The following is a 15,444-nucleotide window of genomic DNA, read 5'->3' as shown; positions in this document are numbered from 1 at the left end:
GGTTTGATCTCTGCTGGAAGTTTTGACAACTCCCATGTGTAGTTCTGTTCTAGAGCTCTTAGTTAATCGTTCATTGCCTCAATCCAGGCTCCATTTTCAAAGCATCAGAGAATGATGTTGGTTCATGGTCATAAACAGATGAAGCAGCATGCCATAAATGTAAAGTGGGAAGTTTTGGTTGAGGGTGATTGGTGTTGCAAACATAATCTTTGAGCCAAGAAGGTTATTTTCTTTTTCTAGGCGGCAAGGTGGAAGGAGGTTCACTGACTTGGATCAAAGGCTTGGAATCAGATGAGGAGGGAGGAGTTGGCTCATCATTTGGGATATTGGGTGAGGTTGGTGCAGGGTTGGTTGCTGACTCTGTTGGTTTAGATGATGATTGGAGGTTTGTAGGAGCAGTGTCTTCAGGCTAGAGGAAAGGAATATCTAGGACAGGCTGGTCAAGGATAGGATCAATGATGTTAGTTTGAGGTGAGCTTTTAGGTGGGCCAAAAGAATCAGAATCAGAAACAGATAAAAAAGGCAACACATTTTCATAGAATGTGACATACCTTGTAACAAATCTTTTATGAGTGTCAAGATAATAAACCTTAAATCCCTTTTGGCCAGCTGGATATCCAAGCAAAATGTACTTTAAGGAGCAATGTAACAGTTTGTGAAGGTTGATGGCAGTGTTGGCAGCATAGCACAAACAACCAAACACTTTGAGATGATCATAGGTGGACATGGTTTTATAAAGACGTTGGAAAGGTGTTTCCCAATTTAAAACCACAGAAGGGGCTCTATTGAGGATGTTTGTGGCATGAAAGAGGGCATCACCCCATAACTTAAGGGGTAGAGAAGCATGAAAGAGTAGAGATCGAGTTACTTGCAGCAAATGCTTGTGCTTGATTTATACTCTTCCATTTTGTTAGGGTGTGTGAGGACAGGAGTGCTGGTGCACAATACCATATTTAGAAAACAGAATTTTGAGTTCAAGAATTCAGAACCATTGTCAGATCTAATGGTTTTTATTTGACAGTTGAAATGATTTTTGACATATAGGACAAAGGACTCAATTATTTGATCAACATTCTGTTTATTGTGCAAAAGATAGGTCCATATGAATCTAGAGTAATCATCAACAATAGTAAGAAAGTAATAACATCCATTTAGGGTAGGAGTTTGATAAAGGCCCCAAGTATCCATTTGAATCAACTAAAAAATAGAGGTAGCACATGATGCACTTTTATTGAAGGAGTGTTTGGCTGTTTGGCCTTGTGGCAGGTGTCACATGGCTTGATATCACAGGAAGGAACAAATGGTAAGTGCTTTAATCTCTCAACTGAGATATGGCCAAGTTGATTGTGCAAAATTGCACAATCTTCTACAGCAGCAGCAACTGAGTGAGCCAAACCAAGAAGGATGTAGAGGTTTTGAGTTTGATATCCAGTAGCCAAAGTGATTTTAGATTTCCGGTCCTGCACAAGGCAAGTATATATAGAGAACACAAGAGTGTAATCAATATATTTTAAGAGATTACTCACAGATAAAAGGTTGAAAGTAAAATGTGGGACAAAATATATACAAGGGAAAACAATGGCAGAAGCAATGGTGACTGCTCCTTCAAACTCAGCTGTTAAGTGAGATCCATCAGGCAAGAATATTCTTGGTTTCGAATGGAGAGGTTTCAAAGTGGTGAACATGGTAGCATTCTTACAAATATGGCACGAAGCTCCACTGTCTATTAACCAAGAATTGTTATCATATCCATATAATTCACAAAGGAAAAGTTACCTGAATATTCTATGTTTGAGCTGCTCTATTGAGTTGTAATATCCCCAACACTTTGTTGCATCATTTTGTGAAGTTCAGCCGTTATAAGAGCTGCAAAGTCAGGAACACCAGTAGACTTCTTCTCAGAATTTCCATTTCCTAACTTGGTTCTCTCATTTGGTTCCTTTTGTTCTATGACTAGATTGTTGGTTGTAGCAACTCTCTTTTCTTTTAATTCATTGAACCAGTAAGGCACACCATGCAAAGAGAAGCATGTGTCTCTTCCATGTCCCTTTTTTCTTACAAAACTCACACACCATATTTCTTTTGTCTTGCTGCATCCTTTTCTTCTCAACCAAGAATTTAGAAGATTGGACATGGTTAGTGAAAGCCAATGCATTGTGCTCTGTGGTCATGTGAATTTCTTTTTGTTTCTCATATTGCACTACCATTGAATATGCCTTACTCATGTTGGGCAAGGGATCCATCGTCAAGATTTGGCCTCTTGCACTTTCAAAATTTTCATTCAATCTAGTAAGAAATTGGATTACCATGTCACGATCAGTTTTTCTTGCTAGTTTGTTTTGAATGCCGCAGGTGCATGACCCATGGTTGTCATCAAAGAAGGTAACATTGTATATTTCAGACACTATATCTAATTGCAGTTTCAATCTTGCAGCACACCCAATCCTTGTCTCATGTTTTGTCCTGCTTGTAATCTTCTTTTGAGAAATATTTAAATCTTCAGTTGATTTTTCATTTTTATCTGCAGCCATCTTACTTCCCAAACGGTGCCCTTCTTTATTGCAACAGTACTCCAAGTATTGGAGTTTTTCAGTTTTCTTCTTTATTTTTTTTTCTGCATCTTAATTCTCACACCGAAGCCTTTGTTATGTGCATAATCACAATAAAATTGATAAGCATCAACAGGTGTATTGAATTTCATATTTGTTATGTTTCCTATACCTGTAAATTTTTAGAGAGAAAACACAAAATTTCAAAGTGTTCAATATGAAAATTTCTTCTTAGAATTTCCTTTTATTCACATGGCAAATACATCATTTTAGTGTGCTAAGTACATTTTAAAATTCAGCACACGGTATGCTGCCAGACATCACACAATATTACTACAGACGTATTTATAATTATGAACGAACAATACTTGTATTTATTATACACAACATGTATTTCTTTTGAAAAAATGTCTCTTTTGTAATATTTCAACATTGTGTTATGTCCTAATTTATTGTAATCAATGTGATTTTTTAGCATATTGTGCATGCTCTTACAATTGATAGGTGTCCATCTGCTAAATATATTTTAGTGTGATTTTTCCTAATATATTATGTGCTATCTATGTTTTGTTACATGTAATTAAACTTGCACCATAATTTTAAGAGAATTTACAGTTGTCTATGTGCTAAATATGTTTCCTTAGTCTGCTAAGTACACTTTGATTGAGTTGTGTGCTATTTTAGTGTAATTAATGTGATTTTATAGGATGTAGCATGTGCTGTATTTATATGTTATGCTAAATATAATGAAAAAAAAATCCTCTTATGGTTCACAGTTGGCCGTGTGCTTAATAAGTATTTTTAGTGTGATTTTTTGTAGCATATGATGTGCTATGTATGTATTGTTACATGTAATTAATCTTGAAAATTATTTTTTTAGCTAATAATTCAAAAGGAAGAGAGTTTATAGGTTATAAGTTACACTCTCTCATGTGCTATTTATCTTACGTTAGTGTGACTATTTTCGGTATGATACGTGTTGTATATATATTATGTTAGATTCAGTAAAAATTACTTTTGTGATAAAATACAGTAGATCATGTGCTAAATGATTCTTTTTGTGTGCTTTTCATTAATATAGTATGTGCTATGTAATTATGATCTATCCAAGGTATATGATTTTTTGGAAACACATTGCGAAGAATTTAATTTGTATAGTTGAATTTTTTAGTACTTGATTCGTGATTTCTTACATCAGTATTGTCACAATGATCATTGTTGATGGATATTGATGTCTGCTATTTAATAATATCATGTTGTTCTTCAATGACGAAATCGACTTCTTGTATGGTAACAGTTTCTTCTCTTTCGGTCATTTATTTTTCCATGATCAAGTACGAACTCGTTTCTCTGTGCTCTTCCATAATATGATTGTGTTCCTGATTACACTTTCTCTTTCTTCGATTTGTAGTTGCTCTTGATTAATGTGTTGCTCTTCCATGAATCAAAGTCGAATCTGATCGAGAAAGGAATTTGAAAAATTAGGGAAGAAATCGGTTTAATTGAATGAATAGATTGTGTGTTGTTGTATATGAATTGAAAATTACTTTTTTACCCCTTCCAAAAATCATCACCGTTGGATTAAATCCCTAATCGGACATCCTAACCGTTCCCCTAAAGTTATTATCGTTTTTTCTTTAGTAAAAATTTTTTATTTACCATAAAAGAAAGTTTATATTTTTCTTGTACCCGATCAAATGGGCATAACTTTATATGACAGAGGACACGTGTCGGACAGGTCAGCGATACGTAGATTTTTATTTTAATTTTTTTAAAATTATTTTTTGAAAGTTTTAGTGTGTTTTGTAAACAAAATAACACAAATATTTTTTTTCAAAAATATTAATATATCACACACATTTATTATTTTTATATTCTACCTTACATAAAAAAATAAAATAAAATAAAATCCCTTCAAATTATTTTACAAAACAAACACACCATAAATTTTTACAAAAAAATAATAATAATAAAATAAAATTAATTAATTAATTTTTTTTTAAAATTTGAAACAAATTAAAAAAAATCCACAACACCTGGCGGAAAATATCTTTCGGCGAGCCAAACGGATGCCAAATAGGTGCCGGAGAACTAAAATACGAAAAAAAAAAAAAAAAAATCACTAATGTAACTAGTTTGCAATTAGCACGGTTCATGTACAATTTTACATCTTAAATGCCGGGCAACATTTTGAGGCTAGTTTTACTTTAATAGCATGTCATTTTTTATAATTTAAGAATATTATCACTTTTATTAAATTCAAACATAATAAATTTAAATGCAAAATCAAAGAACATTTGATTGTAACAATTGCGGCTTCTAGCTCATAAAATATATTATCTCTGTCCCATACTAAGGTTCCATTTATTTTTTGTGTGACAGATATTTGAGTATTAATTATTATATCAAAATTTAATATAAAGAAAAAAATTGCAATAATACTTTCATTAATGTCTTGTAATATTAGTTAAGTATAACGATGAAAAAGATAAATAAAACCTGAGGCGAACGGAGAGAGTATATATTATGATTTGTGAAAATTGGAGGAGTTGGTCTAGTATAAACAAAATAAACAAAATCTAGAAGTCCGGCTATACTGTGAGGCTTTTATTTCAAATTTCAATAAAAAAAAACACAATGTAACAGATCTTAAAGCCAAAAAAGTATAACATCATATATATTGCCTCGTGGCAGAGAAGCCAAGCCCAAGCCATTCAAATTCATCTAATACATTTAACGTCATTGTGTACTAAATTTATTTTGATTTTAAAAATGAAATGTGTCAGATGACACGTAATTTTCCTCAATGACTATTGCTCTAAGCTAACCAATTTCAAGGACATTGCTTTGTAACTTAGTCCAATTATATATAAACAGGGGCAAAATAACTGCATGATCTAAATGGCAACAAATAATTACCAACTTGATAAAAAATATAAGTTGAGGTGAAAATAATCGGGTGTGGTCAATCAATTAAGTACTGTATTCTTTCTTATATACAAATGCAACGACTATCCATCCTACTGAAACACAAACAAACAAACAAACAATATGTCCTACCATATATCCTTGCCCTTGCATGCTAATGCTAATGCTAATCTTTGGAATTCGACGAGCGTGTGGTGAAATTGGAAGGATCCATCCCCATGGACTTGTAGTATGATCTTTCGGCATTCTTCATTCGACTTCTGAACAATCCCCATTCTCTGTTGCACCTCTCTCTCACCTAACCAACGCACACAGGACAACAATGAACAAGTAATAAGCCAGCCAGCAATGACATATTTACGACCATGTTTTTAGACCAGAATGAGGCGCTTCCACTTGCAAGTAATAAGTAATAATGACGTACAAAGTATCGTAAGATTGGGGAACAGACAGACACGTACCCCTTGCCATGGAGCCTTTCCTTCTTCGGATTGTCCCTGTCATCACATTCGCATACAGGAAAATGAATAAATTACTTCAATCTGTGTCTTATCTGATGCAAACAAACTGTAATACCTGGTTTCCTAATGAAGGAACGCTTTGGTGAACAATCCACTGAGCATCTACAACTCCAATTTTTTCATGTGCAGGCTGAAAACACAAATCTTTACTTCATCAGAGAATATATATGTTATAGAATTGAATGCATTCACTCTTGCGGAACCGAGAAGTAGAGTGTATTTTGGAGTTATTGAGCGTGCTGACCTCAACGCATCTTTGGAGAGCCAAATCCAAACCCCATCCATGAACTAAATCATTCTACAAAGCATGTGCATATAAATTGCATATTTACGGTAAGACGATAAAATCTTCGAATAAGGAGGGCAGAAATTAATGTAGAATATTTATAGCATGGAAAAGGAAGATAGGAAAATGATAACTACCTGAATCATGTGCCACACGCACCGCCATGCTTCCCGAGAAAAGACCGGAGCCATAATTTCAACAAAACTGGGTAAAGTTTTCGATATTAAAGAAAACACAGAGATGCAAGTGGAGAGAAAAGAAACTTAAGAAAATTATACAGGAAAGGTCATACGCTGCACAGGGAGGCATATGGGGGTCATGGCACCAGCCAGGCTTCTCCTCTGTCTCCCTGTAATCACAGAGCGGTGCGGCATTTAAACTAAAGGACATCATTAAAAGGTATGAGATTAGAATACATGCAAGCAAGGAATGTTATTAAAATGCATTTCCCGACTTGTGAACTTCACGATCGAGTCTTCTTTTGGTCATTTGCCAAGTTGGAATCCTGGTGGCTTCAAGACCAGGCTGGGAAATTTCTAAACCATGCTTCTTCACCAGCTTAATATATCTGGAATTTGCAGAAACAGAGAACATTAGCATTGAGAAAGATGGACCAATCTTCCTCCTTTATGAAATGGACCTACTCTTCTGCATTAAAATGCTCGAGCCCAAGGTCTTCATCCCAAATGAAAATGTAGTCATATGGAGCAACAATGTCTGGATGCAGGAACCTTTTAGCAAACCACCTTGTATACGGATCTCAAAAAATTCAGATTCCAGAATTATTACGAAATAGATGACAAAAGAGTTCCATAATCATCTGAAGAATAGTGCAGTCTTACCATTTTGTCTGCTTTCTAGCGCTGACATGAATCGCTCTTTTTGACCACTCAAATTCATCCCATTCAGTTGTTCTCCCGTCATAATGAAATAAAAGGACAGTAAAATTTTCTGAAAACTGCAACAAAGCTTCATTTGTGAGCAAGGGTAGAGGGAGGGAGAATCGGATTAAGTGGAACCAGTGTTAAGGACACTGACCTTTTTTAGGGCGGCATCAATATTATTCCTTTGATCATAACCAACAGTAAAGGTCACCAAATAATTTGGCTTTCTCGCCAAGTCCTAAGAAATAATGGTTCAGTTAGAAATAATGAATTGTGCTGTGTTCTTCCAGCAGAGTGAAATCACTGCTTACAATCCTTTTCATGTACAAACAAGCTGTGGATCAGTTCTTATGCTCCTTAGCTTGCAGGGTTACAAAATATAACCCGACCTGGTTAATATTATCAGTACATTTTTTAGTTACTTTTACTTTTTATTATGCACGATATTTTCCAAGGTAAGGGAAGTGATCAAACCAGTGTCAGCCTCTTTAATTCATGTACATAGTGTTTATTTATTTTAAGTGATTATTGAACAATAACCTAAATTGAATATGGCCTTAAAATATTTACTTGTCTGGAGTAGCAGTCTAATTTAAGTGATCATGGTCATTGCACAAACTCAGTTTATCTGTAAAAACTAACATAACTTGAGTGTATCAGAGACGCATCATTCTAGGTGGTGCTGTTTTAAGAGAATGCAAGCCTTGCTGCTGGAATATATCATTAAAGAACCTTCAGTCTTTCAAACTAAATATCAAACGAAGACAAAATTTCCAACTCAGCCAATAGTATAAAGGTAGAAGAATAAAGAGGGCAGAGAGATTAAAGGCTGGTATAAGTGTGGAATTGCGCAAGGGGAATGGAATTCATGCCTTTGAGAAGGAAAATGAAGAAATAGAGATGTTTTTAAATAATTACTAGGCATATATGCACATGAGAAGACAAATGAAAGGTTGTGGAGGAGCTTTTGGGGGTCTGGAATACCATGTTTCGTTGTTTCCTATTCCTGGTGTTCTGAATGCTAAGCTTACTGTGATAAGCACAACAACCATTGTTATATGAAACTAGAAAATAATCATGATGCTTACCTCACTAGGTTTGCCCCAAAGTCTTCGGAGGTACAAATCTGATTCAGATGCAACAATGCCTGGAGGCAACCTTTCTGCACCTTTCGGATTCGAAGGGACCCATATCTGAATAGAAGACAAAAGACAACATAGATCAAAAATATATTATAGACAGAAACTCTCTCATGCATAACAATAGAGGAATATGATGGAAGCCCGATGAATGCATCAGTCTAGCTACAACATAAGCAAGAACTCTTTAGCTTGTACAATAGATAGATTAGACGCCACAAGGAATGACAGCCAATCAAGAAAAGCTTTTAACTAATTTAACATGCCTTTATTTTCCTTTCGACTTTGTTAATACCATTTCTGAATTAAAAATTACTAGTTTTACCAGCATCAAGAGGAAAAGTTGTTGAAGCTTATGATATGTTAAATAGGCTTAAGAAAACAAAAGCAATGAAAGCATGCAAACCTTTGATACATCCTTCCTGGGTTGAATTTTGATTGAGTTGCTCTTAGTTGTATCTGTGTTCCCAATTATTGAAAAATCATTAAGAATAGACGCTGTGATATTTAACTGTCATACAAGAAACTTGAATCAGTTATGGGAGATTAGAAATCATTAACCGGGTGGTGCAATATGCGCAACCACACTCATGTTATAACTTATAATCGACGGATAAACTTAGTACCTTTCTTAATGGAAGTGATGGAAATGAAACTCCTACTAAGAAGCCCGACACTAGTCCGAAAATAATAATGACAGAAATCCTCATCGGATCATTTGGGCTTGTAGACAATTTGCTGATGAGAATGGAACACAATGTCATATAATAGTGTCCTTGTAGGCAAACAAAACTGCAACGACATAGTCCAATTTTTATTGTTTGATAGAATCTCACATACCTGCGCACCATATTCCTGCTTCTAATTATAACGCCTTGGTTCGTGTCTCCCTTAAGCTCCTTAGATCCAATATGTGATGGCAGGCTACCTATGTCCAAAGGGAAACTTTTCACAATAGCACAACAACACAAACACAACGATTATTCACTACATAGACATCAGTGTGGCATAAAATCATTATAAAAACCAGTCTAAGTATTACACAGATATTATTAATATTTCAGAGAAAGTACTTCGACACACCAAAAATCCCAAGCAAACAACTTAAATAATGAACAAGTTGAGCTCACAAACCACAAGACACACAAACTAATCCTCCTTTCTCATTCTAACAGCATAAAACTATCAAAACAGAAACTTACATTCAGAGAGCACAAAGTTCAACTTCCCTTCCATCAGCTGAGAAAACCATTGGAATGCCTAAAACTATATTAACATGTCTACTTGATGAAACACATGGTCCACCAAAATATATATTTCAGAAAATTTACATCTTCTGTTCTTTATATCAAAATAAAACTAAAAAATTATATTGAAGTTATATCAGGCATTTCATCCCAAATACATTCAAAAACAAACAAAGAATCCACATCCATTCATTCCAATAGTGCAATCACTCGATCAAAACAAATAATGCAATCACTGGATACTCTCAATCAAATCAGCACCCAAATATTAGCTACACTCTAAGAGAACCGTGGATACGAACGTTGTCTACGCGTGATGATTTTCTACATTAATCTAAACTGATCACCCTTCAAGACCAAACATAAGCACAAACACATCAAAAACATACTCAACATTCAACACAGATTACTCAAAAGAATATCCTCCAAAGTAGTGCACATAGAAACACGTACCTCCCCTAAAATCAGAAAGAATCCCCTGCAATTCCTAGAACCAATCGGCAACACGAGATGATAACTACAAAAAAATAACAAAAATGCTTCCACAAACAAAATGAAACCGATTCAACACACTTCGGCCGGTCGACAAATCTTAATCCGCCATTAAATGCATGGATAGATGCAGCCAAAACACAGCGGCCACCGACCGCTCCTCTCCAGTGTTCAAACAAAAAAGAAAAAAAAGAATGGCGTAATAACAAGGTTGCAATCAATGAATGAGCAACAAGAGAAGGGAGAACTAGCAGGCAAAAGCGATCGAAGAACCAAATTTCTCCTCGTTTTCTTCTGCCTTCCCTTTCGACAGCGTTCGCCGTTGTTTCTCGTCTATTTCTGCACTTCCGCTAATGTTTATGGGCTTTGACTTTTGACCGCAGATTTTATTATTTTTTTCTTTTTTTTTTTTCAAAAATAAAAAATGACGGGGTTTTATTAAAAATCTCGTCCATAATATTAATTTATCGTTAGATAGAAAAAATATATATATTTAATTCCACCTTTATTAATAACGCCTCTTCCTCCCCATCCATGTATTTAAATAGTTATTAATTATTAATGAGATTAGTTCAATTTTAATATAAGTATAGTAATAGTGTATATTTAAATATAATTGATATAATAATATAACAAGTTATATATAATATTTATATCATAATAATTCTGTATTTCCAATATATTTTCATTTTTATAAATTTCATACTTATCATTAAAAAACATACACACACACCCTTTTAATATTGTTTCGATTATTGAAAATATTGTGTTTGTGAAATAATTTCATTTTTACCTAGGTTGCGTTTGTTTGAAAGACTTTGATGGACTATATTATTTATACAAAAATTTTCTCTCAGCATACCACTATTCAAATTCAAATTTTTTTATAATTCAAAATTCAACTCTCAAACATGCACACTATCATAGCGTTACTTATTTTATTATTATTGAGATGAGAGGCATATTAATAAAGAAATTTAAAGTTTGAATATGATATATTAATTTAATTTATTTGATTTGCGTTATCATTAATTTGATTTATCTCTATTAACACTAATCCCAGACGCCTTAGGTTACCTGTCATACATGATTCGCCCAGTGTGACTTGTCTATCGAACCTAGTTTGCAGTGTATTAGATTCGACCGGAAGTTTACTCAGTACACACTTTCGGATAACGATTGGAGGTTCCACTTTATAAAAAAAATAAAAAAGAAAAAAAAAAAATTGATAATTTTCTTATGCAATTCACATCATTAGCATTTGATTTTCTAGAATTCAAGGGCATGTTTCTTTTAGAAACTTATTTAAATTTTTTATTTAATTTGACTCCATAATAAATAAATAATATCTAAACTTTTAGATAAATCATAACTATTATGAATTTATATAAAAAAAATATATTTTTTTTTATATAAAAAAATATTATATTTAAATTTTTATTAAAAAATTAAAATAATTCAAACTCGAAATCGGAAAGAATACGATGTGTTTGTTTTAATTCCTAAATTATTTAGCAGATCGAGAAAGAATAGTATTTTTATTATTATTAATTATTAGATCCTTTCTTTCTTTCTTATTCTAATAATTTGAAAGATAGAAATAAAATAATTGGACGGAGCAAAATTGAAATTCAACCTATTTTTTATATTTTAAATTATCATGTTAAATTGAAATTTGACTAATTTTTCTTTTTTTAAAAAAAAAATTCAGAGTAAACTTGACTTCTTAAGAATCCGAAATACTCAGATACTAATTTGAAAATGTTTAATCGAGTAGATTCATATTTTTAGACAAAGTTCAATTTTGACACCCTTATTATTAATCCGTGATTAAGGCTAAGTAATTAGCACAATGCTTATTATTCATAACATCACATGAAGCATAGACGGATATCCATTACTTTAGTTTAAAGCCCTTAAATTAATTGAGCTGTTCGTAAACTCGGCTCTGACAAAATTTGATTAACGAGCGAACTCACATCTTGTTTACAAACTTTTATTGAAATAATATATTTATTATAAATATTATATATATGAAATTTATTTATTTATAAATAAATAAAATAAATCTAAATTTTATTTTATATATGAATTAATATATATATTAATTTTAAATAGTTCTCAATTTATATAATTTTAATTTCAAATTTAAATCCTAAATAATCCTAAATAAAATATCATATATATATATATATATATATAAATTAACATTAAAATAATAGTATAAGTAATCCTAATTCTTGTATTCCCCAATTCATAATTTACTTTAATTTATTCATTTTCCTCTCTCAAAAACAACACACGATCGCAACACCGCCGTTTCTTTCTCAACCTTGCCCTTACCGTGCGCTGCCCTCCACGACCACAAGCCACCGCTACGCGCCGTCCTCCTCGTGTCCTACTTTACTTATTTTTTTCACTGTTACTCCCACATATTTTGGGTTTCTTTGGAGGTAATTGACAGCCCAGCCCGATAAAGTAGATGAGCCGGTCCAAATAACCCTAATTCCACTCCAATTTATGTATGAATAAGGATAAATTTTTAATATGGATGAAGAAGATAACGGGGAAGTGAGTTAAGAAAGTTTCCTAAGCAAAAAATATGAAATTTGAAAAAATAATGGGACAAAAAGAAGGGAAGTGAAGAAAAATTAGAAACATATTGCCTAAAATAAAGGGAAATGTGGCACAATACTATAAAAGGGGCAATTAGGGAGAAAAGAGAAGAACCGCAACAACAAATTCAATCAACTTTATTCTCTTTTCTCTGCATATTTTCATTTTTTTTTTGCCTTATTTAATTTCTTGTTACTAAATCATATCAGATTTTTTTTTTTCCATTCGTTCAAGTTATCTTAATTCCTTTCATCAATATTTCTATGTTTTTCACTTCAGTCTACTACCTCAAATCCTACATTTTTTTTTTGTCGATTTATTTTTATTGTGAGACCTAGTCCGGATACTTTTTTGAGTAGGCCGGGGAACACGATTATTGTCAATTTCGACTGGCCTAGATTTATCGGGCCGTCATTGATGAATTTCAGCGATAACATATTGGCACGCCCAGTGGGACTCCGACGAGTCTCGCACTTTTTACGCAATTGAGGAATCGCAAATTACCATCGCCGAAGAAAACCACAATGTCGATTTCCAGAAAAATTACAGCACCGTATGTTTCCGGAGAAATCACACATAACGAATCCTCTGCAGCTCCGGGAGGTGTGGAAAGAATGGTGAGAATCCCGGCTAGCGTTTTAAAGAATCAAACCCGGGAAGAGATCCAAACGGCACTTCATGGGTCGGCTCCGGAGCTTTTCAGGTACATTACAGATTTATTAAAGTTCACTATCCGCGATGGATTTACATGGGTGAGGGAAGAAAGACCCACAAAGGAGAAGCTCCTACAACCAACACCGAACTTGCCGAAAATGATCATTTATCAAGCGCGGAACTGGGGGGCAACATCGGATCTCATTCGACAATGTTCTGGTACGTCAACGTGACTGTATTGACGCGAAGGACCAGCAACAATGGTACCCTTGATGAGTTCTTGGCTGAAGCAACGACGTCCTCCGGGCAGGCTATTACAGGGCAGCAGCCATTCCAGAGACCTCCGGGAAGCATTAGAGGTATACCACCAAGCTCTCAATGGTACAATAACCATTTAGTTGGTGGAACAGGTCCTCATATCTCGATTTCGGATTGCAATAATCAAGGAGTGACCATCGATGCTTGGGTGGCATGGTCGAACATGACCCCGACACCTCCAGCCGTTCCTACAACCTCCGAAATCACTTAGGGGGCAATCACACCACCTCCGCGGTACCCTGGGGACAGCCCCGCCTCCTCCGGGACCCTGGGGGTCAGCCCCTTCGGCCGTCGCAATGGCGTGGGATCAGACTTACCAACTTCATCGGCGCTGCCTCCGCATGGGTGACAAGGAGTATACCATAGGATAAATTTTCGTGAGGTGTCCGAGTAGGTCCAGGATTATGGATCTCCAAATCAGGGGGTTTCGGTACCATTCGAGAACTGTTCGGCTCCGGAGACGCCACGAATGACTTGGGGAGCAGCTCCAACTCCTCAGGAACCACCATCAACTCAACGAATGAGTCGAGAGGTACCTCTGACAGCAGATTCAGCGCCAACGGCGCCATGGACTACCTGGGAGGTGCATTTGGTGGTACTTCTAGCTCTAGACACTGCACGGAGGACAGGCCCGCCACCTCCAAGAGAGCTTCAAGTTCCAGATACTACCCAGATGACAACCCCTCTACCTCCGGCAGCACTTCCAGCTCCAGACACTGCCCCGATGACAACCCCGCCACCTCCGGGAGCACTTCCAGCTCTAGATACTGCCCGGAGGATAGCCCTGCCACCTCCGGCAGTACTTCTAGCTCCAAACGCTGCCCGAAAGACAACCCCGCCATCTTCGGGAACATTTCTAGCTCCGGATATTACCTGGAGGACAGCCCTGCCACCTCCGGCAGTACTTCCAGCTCCAAACGCTGCCCGAAGGACAGCCCCACCACCTTCAGGAACACTTCCAGCTCCGCACATTACCCGGAGGACAGCCCCGCCACCTCCGGTAGTACTTCCAGCTCCCAACGCTGCCCGGAAGACAGTCCCACGACCTTTGGGAGCACTTTCAGCTCCAGACATTACCCGGAGGACAGCTCTGTCACCTCCGGAAGCACATCCAGCCCCAGAAATTATCCGAAAAGCAGCCCCGACGATGACGCCACATCCTAAGGCGATAAGGGATATAGATCTGCCACCCTCGCTACCTTTGAAAGCGTCACTAGTGTCGGAAAGGGCCTGGAAAGATCCACCGACTCCGAGAGGGTCAACTCCGTCAAATCCGGACATAACAACCCCAAATCCGGGCAAACCAGCAAGGGTCAAAGGAAACCGGAAGAACCATCAATACATTTGTGAATATCCATTTTCAGAAAAATAGAAAGATATTGAGGGTGGTCTCGGCGGACCAAGTGGTGATAACCTTTCACCCAACGCGGCATTACGAGCAGTCCCCAAGGGATGAGCATCAGACATGCAACCGAAGGAAGAAGAAAACAAAAGCACAAAGATGAAGGAAGCGACGTTGGCGCTGGACAGCTAGTTCCAGTAAAAAAAAGATGAGGCAACAAGAAAATAAGCTCTGAGCAGGCCATACACAGACATGTGAAAATAAAATTGTGTTGGACAAGAGTGGTTTGCGACATCCGTGTCGGATCCGACAAGAGTGGAGTCCAAAACGGGTGATTCGAACAAAAAAGCTACCCCGGATAAACAACCTTCTCCGGATGATCCAAAAGCTCAATATATGGAGGATGAATCTATGAATAGGGCTCTCGAAAATGATACAATTTCAGAGGTCAGTCTCGATATCATAGCC

At 36.0% G+C, this 15,444-nt stretch overlaps 2 protein-coding genes across 3 annotated transcripts; both read right to left on the bottom strand.

Moving 5' to 3' along the window:
* Window positions 1–5,489: 5,489 nt before the first annotated feature.
* On the bottom strand, window positions 5,490–10,376 carry LOC127241160 (uncharacterized). 2 transcript variants are annotated; one of them, XM_051260077.1, is made up of 15 exons: window positions 10,008–10,376; window positions 9,148–9,252; window positions 8,934–9,045; window positions 8,714–8,818; window positions 8,257–8,361; window positions 7,323–7,406; window positions 7,127–7,242; window positions 6,929–7,030; window positions 6,739–6,852; window positions 6,577–6,633; window positions 6,422–6,488; window positions 6,243–6,296; window positions 6,054–6,128; window positions 5,939–5,974; window positions 5,490–5,775 (listed from the first exon to the last, which is right to left on the bottom strand). In XM_051260077.1, the coding sequence occupies exons 2-15, from the start codon at window positions 9,156–9,158 to the stop codon at window positions 5,644–5,646; spliced, it is 1,170 nt and encodes a 389-aa protein (XP_051116034.1). In that variant the 5' UTR covers window positions 9,159–9,252; window positions 10,008–10,376; the 3' UTR covers window positions 5,490–5,643. The 2 variants fall into 2 exon arrangements, with proteins under 2 accessions (XP_051116034.1, XP_051116033.1); XM_051260076.1 differs by having other exon boundaries at window positions 9,148–9,235.
* Window positions 10,377–14,285: 3,909 nt separating this feature from the next.
* Window positions 14,286–14,915, bottom strand: LOC127241357 (glycine-rich protein 5-like). The gene has a single exon (XM_051260368.1). It carries the CDS (start codon window positions 14,913–14,915, stop codon window positions 14,286–14,288), a length of 630 nt encoding a protein of 209 aa, XP_051116325.1.
* Window positions 14,916–15,444: the final 529 nt, after the last annotated feature.

Source organism: Andrographis paniculata, unplaced genomic scaffold (assembly GCF_009805555.1).
Source record: "Andrographis paniculata isolate CXL003 unplaced genomic scaffold, ASM980555v1 Contig82END, whole genome shotgun sequence".
NCBI classification, from domain to species: domain Eukaryota; kingdom Viridiplantae; phylum Streptophyta; class Magnoliopsida; order Lamiales; family Acanthaceae; genus Andrographis; species Andrographis paniculata.
The sequence above is the reverse complement of the archived record's forward strand: the minus strand, read 5'-3'. Positions and strand labels throughout refer to the sequence as shown.